The sequence below is a fragment of the Solea senegalensis genome, linkage group LG11, assembly GCF_019176455.1.
Source record: "Solea senegalensis isolate Sse05_10M linkage group LG11, IFAPA_SoseM_1, whole genome shotgun sequence".
Lineage (NCBI taxonomy): Eukaryota > Metazoa > Chordata > Actinopteri > Pleuronectiformes > Soleidae > Solea > Solea senegalensis.
In genome coordinates this window covers 15,172,389-15,182,266 of record NC_058031.1, presented here as the reverse complement: position 1 = coordinate 15,182,266, position 9,878 = coordinate 15,172,389, and the positions used below count along the sequence as shown (strand labels likewise).

General features: G+C 41.5%; 1 protein-coding gene across 3 annotated transcripts in view; it reads left to right on the top strand.

Moving 5' to 3' along the window:
- Window positions 1-3,078: 3,078 nt before the first annotated feature.
- Window positions 3,079-9,878, top strand: part of LOC122776969 (kazrin-like) — a 62,369-nt gene continuing 55,569 nt past the window's right edge. For 2 of the 3 annotated variants that reach the window (XM_044037813.1, XM_044037811.1), the window contains exon 1: window positions 3,082-3,245. In XM_044037813.1, coding sequence (XP_043893748.1) covers window positions 3,152-3,245 — 94 coding nt within the window. In that variant the 5' untranslated portion in view covers window positions 3,082-3,151. Of the gene's footprint in view, window positions 3,246-9,878 lie in introns of all 3 variants that reach the window. The other variant, XM_044037812.1, reaches the window with a different exon arrangement.

Below are 9,878 nucleotides of genomic sequence, written 5' to 3'. Positions count from 1 at the left end.
AAACAGTACCTACGAGTCGAGCCAATTGGAACCTGCTTACAGCTAACGACTATTCAGTGGCTTTGGAATTAAGTGTACTTTCGCCACTACACCGACTTCGTTTCCTTTGTATTCATTTTACATTCATTCACTGGTTTTTATCGTTAAGTATAAATTATTACAAGCTTCAGTATTAAGATAAAGCAACGTGATCACCCGGGCAGACAGACAGATGGAAAGACTGAATGGAAAGAGATTAATGATATTGGAGTTCTTTTACTCCTCGTTGTTGATGATGCAATGTCTCAAAGTCTGGAAAGAAGAGACCTGTAACCCTGTAAATTACTGCTCTGTTTGGTTGCAAAATGTTTCATATGTGAGTCGATGAGAATTAATTACCTCATATTGCTCGATTTTTACAGTCAGTAAACATTTTCTTGAGGGATTCATACCCCAACCCCTAGTTTAATTCTTCTTCAATACAGCATGATGTCCATTTGATAAATTGCGATCCAGTTCAACGTAAAATAGGTGATAAATCGAGGTATGCTTTAGGGCAGCTATTCCCAAACTTAGGAATGCCGAGGCCCACTTTGAAATCTGAAAAACCTCAATAATTGCCATATATATTATTGTTTTCATGTGAACTTGAGGATACAAAAATTCAGTGCAAATTAATAATCAGCCCACTTCACTCTATTTCTGAATACTAGATACCTACACATAAAATGTCACAACATTGCTATGTATTACCTGCCATACTAGGTCAGATAAAAGATAAATAGCAGATAATTTAAGTGCCATGTGGAGTTCTTTTCTTCCTTTTTTTAAACTATTTCTTAAAATCTATTGTACATATTATACATCAACTCAAAACTTAATCACAAAACTGAAAATTAAAAACATTATTTTTATTTAGTGACCCTTTCATGACCCAACTGCAGTACCGCATTGGCCCACTAGGTGGCCACACTTTGGGAATCACCGCTTTAGGTTGTTGTTAGGGTGTGATTTACAGCAGATCTCACACAGGGTAACCTGTCCTTGCACTCTTTAGATCCATCCGTTGCGTCTTTGTTTCCATGTCTTCCAAGTCTGCCATGACTTTGGTTTGGCTGGCTTCAAAACAGCAGTTCAAAACCAAACGATTGACATCACAAAGGGTTGTCATTTGGATTTGACACACGCAAAAGTACTTTTGACATAACTCAAGTCGCTATAATGTTTTTGCATTGTAGATCATTCTTCTTTTCAGTTGGCTCTGGTTGAAATGAGCACGTCTACTTCCATGGAGACCTGACTCAAAGAGCAATGTTGCATCAGTAGTGCAGCACCATGTAGGTAGTAAAGAGAAACATGACCATTAAAGTCATGGTACAGTAAAGTCTTCTAGCTTCCTAAGAGACCTGCAAGTGCTACAGTCTGCTCCTCATCTCTGCTGGAGGCTAGAGGCTCAAAGTTACATTCGCTTCTATCTGAGTCTCTGAATGAATGTGTGTCAGTGGGTTGTGTGAGCCCCTTAAACGCACACACACACACAGATACACTCAAGTTACACACCTTATAACTTATCACCAAGATTTACACCATTAACGACCCTCCGTTCTTCTTGATTATCTCTTGTTGAACTTTAGCTGCGTATAAGTCGCTCTATGATCCAACCAATATGGTTTGTTTTGAGTTATTAAGAAACAGTATAGCATGCACCGTGGATCGCTTCAGGAGTCTTTAAGATGCGTTCACTGTCTTGTCGCAAGTGCTTGTGTTATTATTTCTGTTGACAGTAAAAACGTGCTCTGAAAACTTTCAGGAATAAAAGGTGGTGCCTTGCAGCATCACATTTCTTGCCTCTTTGTGAATGGGGAGAGTAAAGCGGAGAAAGCAAACACACACCTGCAAACATGATGGATTGCAAAACAGGCAGTGTCTTAAAGAAGCAAAAAAAAAGAAAGAAAAAAAGCCAGCATTTAAGCTCTGTTCCCCACTGTTCTCCTCTGTTGTCCGTGGCATAAATCTTAGTCAAGACACACAGACTGATTCCTCTTAGTGGGGTGGTGGGGGTTATTTGTTTTACTCTGCGGGCAGTCCACAGTAGGTGGCTGGTGGAGAGCTCACCATGTTTTCATGGAAAGTTTTAGACCCTGATGAAAGAGTTTTGGCAGGAGAAAGATGCTTAATAGACGTGGATGCGTGACAGGGCAGTACCATGTAATGCCGACTGGCAGGCTTTGTGAGAGTAGCTGGTTTGTGTGTTTATATAGTCAAGGGCCACGTTATTAGGTGCACAGGGCATGCTGTGTGTTCAGTGATTGTCCTCTAGATACCTTGGTTGTCACTAGTGGTTATTTGAGTTACTCTTGCCTTTCTATCACGTCTAACCATTCTGGCCGTTCTCCTCTGACCTCTGCTATCAACAAAGCATTTTGGAACTGCTGCTCACTGCATATTTACTCTTTTTTGAATGCGTTCTCCGTAATCCCTAGAGACAAGTGCTTGTGAAAATCCCAATCCCTTCATCGCTAAATGCTGCCATGTGATTGGTTGATTAGATATTTCCCTTAAGAAGCAGTAGAACATTTTATTCAGGTGTACCCAATAAAGTGGCTGGCGAGTGTATACTTCTATGAAGTCATTGCACATAAGCAGATAGATGTGTTGGGAAACACAGCACTAATGTTGCAATGGACTCTGGTGGTTGTCAGTACTTACAAGCAGCATCAACACATGCACATTCCCTGCACTCACCTCTGTGTAGAGGATGTTACTGCTGCCTTGCTGGATTCACCAGCAGGTAGAAATGCAGTCACTCATTGACTGGAGGATTCAGGAGGTCTTTATGTGCTGTGACATCTCATGCCCCTCAGATATGCTCCAAATGACCTCCACTTAACTCACGGCGTCTCTCCTCAGAGATGTATGTGTTCTCCCGTGTGACACCGTGTCTTCCCCCTCAGTTGGTCGGGGTGTGTCTTATAATGGTCATCAGGGAGCCAATGAGAGGACGCCTGCAACAGAGACGCTCACACATATATATACACTCACACTCACACAGATTAATGTGGTAAGCTGCGCCACTCATCTGGGATAAATGCGGTCAGAGAGGCGAACAGCTGAGCAAACAGCTCTGGCAGGAGGCAGAGAGCAGAGCGGAGAGGGAAAGAGGGAAGCTGGGATGATGGACTTTTCATCTCGGCGCAGTGCTGGTGACCGGCTGCCACGTTGGATATGCATCAGCCCTGAATCTGAGAGGATGGGTACCAGTGGAGGTAATGACTACTAGGCATGCACATTAACTTAATTAAACTGCCAATGTGTTATATTATCTTCTTGTGATGAACTGCAATGGGAATTTAACAGTCAGGGGATAGTCTTATTTGCCCTGGATGAAGGAATTTGATCTCGAGGAAACCCCCAATATTTTTATAGTTACAAATAAAAGACATAACAGTGAAGGTTTCGGATTTACTGTGTTCTGTCTTATAAAAAATAAAACAGTTGACACCTCGAAAGATGTGTAAAAGAGACACGATCCATATATTTTCCTCTTCAATGAAAAAACACACACACACACACTTTTCAATCGAAATTTTAACCAAAAGTGACACGATACGCAGAGCACCAGATGTGCCTGTGTGGTTCAGTGAGATTGAGTCATGTTTTAGTTGTAACAGAAGCAGAGGTATTACACTGGGACATGCACCCTTGTTAGTCTGAACACTTTGTGGCCAGATGGCCTGATGCTGATAGTCGGTTATGAACCAATTAAACCGGTGTCATTAGGACAGATGAGAGATCTCCCACATTAATCCTCTAATACTTTGTCCAGATGATCATGCCCTAATTGGCTGGGTTGACACTTGAATCGAAGTTTGATCTTGAATTTTATAGGATTAGATTCCGGTTTATTGAGTGCCTCTTGAATTGACATTTACTTGCACTGTTCAACGCGACCTTTCTAAGTGCTAAACACATTAACCTGTCCCTCATCTGTCTGCACATTAATCGTAAGGCTCAGTGCAATTTAGGTCCCGAATCAAATTGTGTCCCTTACAATCACATTGGCGTTCGCAGATTTCATTGCCCAATTAGATTTACTCATACATTACTGAAGTGTCTCTGTCGGTTTTAGGAATGTTCAAGTAAGAAGTGTGATCCTACAGCCACACTTTGGCACAGTGACATCTCTAGGACGGCGTTGTTGTAGCTCAACATGCTGTGCAAGAACTTTGTCCAAAAATATCTCAACGATGTATCACAAGGGTTTCATCATGAGGCACCAGTTTGAATTTTCTGTACCAGACTTTTCGACATGGTAAAGAGTTTATTTGATCTGGTTCCCTGCAGCTGTTCCCTTTTATGTCTCTGAGATTTGATGTAAAAAAAACAAAAAAACAAAAAACACTTGTGGTTTTTAGAGAAAAACCCTTTTTAAACTGCTGCTCCTGGTGCATAAAAACACAGTGGGTATTAGCCAAGAGACTTGAGATGTCTAAGCAAACTTTTGAACTATTGTTCTCAGCAAGATGCAGTCTCTGACTGCTGCTCTCACTTGTCTGTGCAATGCACCAACCTACTGGGTTTGGTCAGTCATTCTCAAGTCATTAAACACTCTATTTTTGTTGTTTACTCAAGACTTGAATCTTGTTTCTGCTATTTTGTCCTTAGGATTTAGCTTCAGTCAAAGTGTAGCAATGTTCTTTTGTCTGTTTTGATAACAAAGCCCATGAGACACATGTGTAAAGTCCTTTTTTCTGTGACTGAGCAGCAGTCTACATTGGGAGTAACAGCAGCAACAGCATCTTTCTCTATCTAAAGATTCTATGTTTGTTAAACCACAACAACACACTGTTCAGTGGTGCAGCTCAGAGGAGACTGGGTGCGTTTGCACACATGATATCCATACCTGTTTGCTTTTGTATGTCCTATCATCAAGTGGTGGCGGTCCATGTAAAAGGGCACATGTGAATACAGTAATAACACCAGGCAGAAGGAGTCTTGTTGTCCTGTGTCATGACTCACCACCGCACCAGATTGAGCGAGCAGCCGATGGTGTTTATCACATTCTTTTTACCGTTTATGTCCGAAGTGCAAACCTCCTGCCAGTGTCTCGGGGGTTCTCCCTGGAAAAAAACCAAGGTTAAATCAAATCAGCTGCCATGTCCACACGATTAGGCCTTACCAAATTGTTAATTATTCAGTACTTGTGGGAGTTGGAAGAAAGAGATGGCAATAAAAGAGTGGCAGGGGATATGGGCACTTTGATGGAGTCTGGTCGTAGTGCTCTGTAATACATTTGTGGTTTCTTGTCCCCGTGTACTTTATAATTGTGAGGATTTGTTTCGTTTATATATTTGGAGATTTCAACACAGCGTTTTGGTGTTTTACAAACATTGGCATTTTTCATAGTTTTTGACAAAGAAAACTGCTTTCATCACTCAGAGAAAGTCTGCCGGAGGCTTTATAAGCTCAACAAGTACTTTCCTTTACTGTAGGTCAACCAATATAACAGTAATGTCAGACCAAAAACCAATAATGTAGAGATAGTGATGGATCACTATTTTTACTCCTTTGCCTAAAAACGAATTTAGCTCTGGTGCCTGATATTTCCGTCAGTTGCTCTGCCAGAGAATGGCTTTGTCAGGCTTTTTTAGTTGAAGCTTCAAAGATTACATTTCCCCAGATTTGCTATTCTGGGAGTAAAATGGCCTTTGTGGTGTAACAGTCGTCTGATGGGAAATGTTCCCGAGGAGAAGGAGAGTCCTGGGTCACTGTGACTTTTGGGCTTGGACAACTACTGATATTCACTCCTGCTGTTCATGGTTCAGAGAGACACAAACACATTCACGCCTGTTTTTGATAAACATTGACAGATGAACTGCTCGTGTCGCTAAAGTTCGGTCAAGTTCTTGGTCGTGAGCTTAATCTGCCCACATTCACATTTCCCACCTAATCTCAAGAGCCTTCTTTAATCCGCAGATGCCTGTGCACGTTCACAATAAGCCTCCGGGAAGCCATACTGTATGTGTATGTGTGGTTTTGTACATGTTTGCATGCATTGCCATGACTCCGCCGCCCCAGAGCATTTACTTACTTGACTTTTCGCTGCACCCACCAACCGTAAACAGTATGAGGTCGGGTGTGACAGGCTTCACATTGGCCCCATGCATTATTTAACTAATGGCCAGGTGGCAGATGCTGGAGTGCTTGTAGTGAGAGCAGTGTCCCAGTGGGCAGGGGCTGCACTCCTCTTCACAATCACATCATTTTATTCCAGTGTAAGATCAGTGATGTTCATCTCAGCTGGTTTCCGCACTCACCGTGGGTTTTGTGGGTATCCTCCCAGTACAGCCTCCCTGGGGCATCTGCTTAAAAGCCTGGAGCCACACACAGTTTAAAAGACTCAAATCTTGCATCCTGAGTGCAGAAATACCCACATTTACATGATTTAAAAAAAAAAGATCCCACTGGCCACACCACGACATCAGTAGTTTTGGCTACACATTAAAGCAATACGCTTAACCGTTAATATTGACAGACATCCTATCTGCGCCACTGATGAGCCCATCAAACCTCCGCATATTCAATTTCATGTCCAGAGTCAGTTATTAAATGAAGCAGATTCTTTATTCCGCCAGCAGCTTAACAGCTGCAGCAACAATTTCTCAATTGTGAGAATTTATAGATGTTTTGTAGTTAATTATGAAGATACGTGGCACTGTGATTGTCCCAGACTCTGCATTTCTCTGAGGCAAAATGGAGGAGATGGGTTGGGGTAAATCGGGTCAAGCAATTAAGGACCTCTGCCATCAACCCTCGCCTCCGTCATTATGATGCTGTTGCATAAACAATGAGCGCCAATTTTTATACACTGAGCTGCATGTGGCAAAAAAAAAAAACATGAAGTATCTTGTCCAACTTCACACCAGCTGAGGCCCAAGCTTGGAATCCACTGATGCTAATTGCAGTCATTAGCTGGGCTTTAGGGGAGAAGATCAGATGTTGTTTAAACATGAATGTTCAGAGTGACACATTCTGCTGTATTGTGTGGTATCATCCAAAGCGAAATGCAGCACCAGTGCTGGCTGGTGTAATTGGGAGATGTTAATTAGTCTATTGGATGGAGTCTGTATTCTCTTGAGTATTGCTTTTGTGTGCTGCCCTTTTCTGTGTACAAAGCCAACCAAATGCTTATGTCACTGCGTCTGTGTGTGTGTGTGTGTGTCTCTGTTTTTATATACGCAGCTAACCAGGCAGTCATTTGTTTAACTTAATCACCCACTAGTTTATGCCACCCACTCCCCCTGGCACTGGGACAAACCCTGTTATGAAGAAGAAAAAAAGGCTGTGTTTGACTCACATTAGCAAAAGCAAAAAATCCACCCCCACTTTTCTGCCCCTTCACCACAACTCCCTTTTCACGTCCTGGAATTAATCATCAATATCCAGCTGCTAAAATACCAGCCACACATAAACAGTGCCATTCACAGAGAAAGTGCCAAAGGTCCTTTCACTTTTTGCTTTCCTGTAATAACCTCCAATAAAACGTGTTAAACACAAGAAAGAAGCAGATTTTATTTGGCATTTAACATACATGGGTTTGATGCATAGGCTGTGAATGGATGCTTCACATAAATGTACCTTGTTTTCAATCTTTTTTTGTTTACACTTTCACTCTATAGCAGGGTGGAAAACAGCTGATTGCATTTGATGGTGCTTTGAAACTAACCACACATTTTTTATCGGCCTTGATGTTTGTTTTGACTTTAAGGGTTGTTTAGTATTATTATTGTTATTACTGAAGCATTATAAGTATGGACTAATTGAACATAAACTGAAGTGCATGAGTGAAATGGAGTGAAAGACCATGCAGCCTGTACGTGTGACAGTTATTGACACATATGAATAATTTATGTTGGAAAACATTTGTTTTTGTTATCTTGGTATTCAGCCATAGACTTGATGGTCATTAAACCAGACGACCCATTGATAATATGCAGCCAACTGCAAATGAGTTGACAAACAGCCGATCTGATCACCGCAAGATAATAAACGTCAACGCGACTGCCCGTGAGTGCATCAGCTACTGCTAATAAAAACAAGCCTTTCATCCGTCGTAAGTCTCGGGAGTGAAAATGCAGAAGCAGAAATGTACGACGCACAAACATGCCCTCGAGTTCAGTTGCCACCTTTTAATGGGTAAAGGAATTAATGCCTCGCATCAAAGGTAGACACAGATATTTCTGGCTCTGTCTTTTCAAACGCCAAGCGTGTGTTTTTGGTTTTTGAGCTGTCCTTCCTGTGTCAGTATTTGAAAAGTGGGGAGAAAACCGCACTTGAAGGAAGGAAGTACTGTGCAAGTTAGGACCAGCCAGGGTGTGTAACAAAATGGCTTAATCAGAGTTTACGCGCAGAAGGCTGCTGACGTCAGATGATTGCGGGGGCTGCCGTCAGGCTGGGGAACTAAACTTGCAAAATCATTGCTATCAAAGTCCAGATCATAGACTAGACATCATAACGGCTGGTTCAGATGTTCACGAGTACAAGCTGCAACTTAACATTTTTATACATGTACTGTATAAACAGTACATAAATAGTAAAAATACAGGGCATAGATTATGTACGCCTTTCTTACTCGTGTAGTTTGAGGTGATATCCTTGTCTCTCAGTATTGCAGTATTGGTCAACAGGGTGATTATAATCACTGATTTAATGTGCCAGAGGACAATGACACATTTGTTCCTCTCATTGTTTGAGACGGTGAAGCACTAAAGCTTACAGTGTGGAGGGATTCTTCATTAAGGAGCGCACTAGAGAACAGATCATTGCTGATTACACTCTTTCATGTCTAGCAGCTCAAATAAAAGTCCGTAAATTGAATCAAATTCACTTCCTTACCATGCTTTTAGGCACAGCAGCTATTCTTGTCCTCTGAAACGTGAAAAGCATCTTTCATGTGGTTAGTGTGTTGTGAGGATGTCACAAACAAAGATGTATGGAAAATGTAAAATATGCTGTCACCATCTCTGCGTGATAGTAGACGGGTCTCTCACCACAACAAGAATCCTACTTAAAAAACAATGCCTGAAGTCAGGAGTGGTCCTTACCCTTTGCAGGCACAGTTCTAAGCACAAGATGACTTTGTTTTCCAGTGCGTAGCTGTGCTCGTCAAAACACAAGACGGTTGCTTTGAAATCTCGGAGACGGTAAATTGTGAAAAGTGCAGACACAGAGGTGGATACTCGACCTGAGACAGAAGGCTTGGTGTTTTCAGGTTCATGTTGGGTTTGACTGGACTGGATGTTGCTATCAAGTCAAGTCTCTTTATTTGTACCAATAGGTAGATCTTCCAGACTTTTTTTCCAGACTGCACAGACATGACTAATGATAAACAGGATATGTGAAATAAAACAATTCTAAAACCAACTAAAAAAAAAGGAGTGCCATAGGAGTGGTACTACAATACATAAAAACCACAATAATAAATAATTGAATATAGTGCACACTTTGACTTGTTTTGCAATTTTGCAATGGCTACAGGAACAAAGCTACTTTTATATTACATTGTGTTACATCTCCGGACTGTAAAGGAAGCTCAGATTCACTGCGTGGAGAGAGTGCTTTTCACCATTTTAATCATTTTTGTGCACTTGAGCTATTTGTTACATTTCAGGTAGCTTTGCCTAACGATGAAAGACTTGGGCTTCAGTCATTCACAAAATCCAGAATGTGTTTGTCAGGTTCGAGTCTTGTTTGTACAGGAAAAAAATAAAAAGCATTCTGAGCCACACTTTTAGTGAGAGTTAAACATTTGTTTTTCTTCTACCTCCTATACCTCATACTGTCAGTAGCCGGTGCGAAGGCATTTGGGTAATATGATGATATATGTCCTGACGTAAATT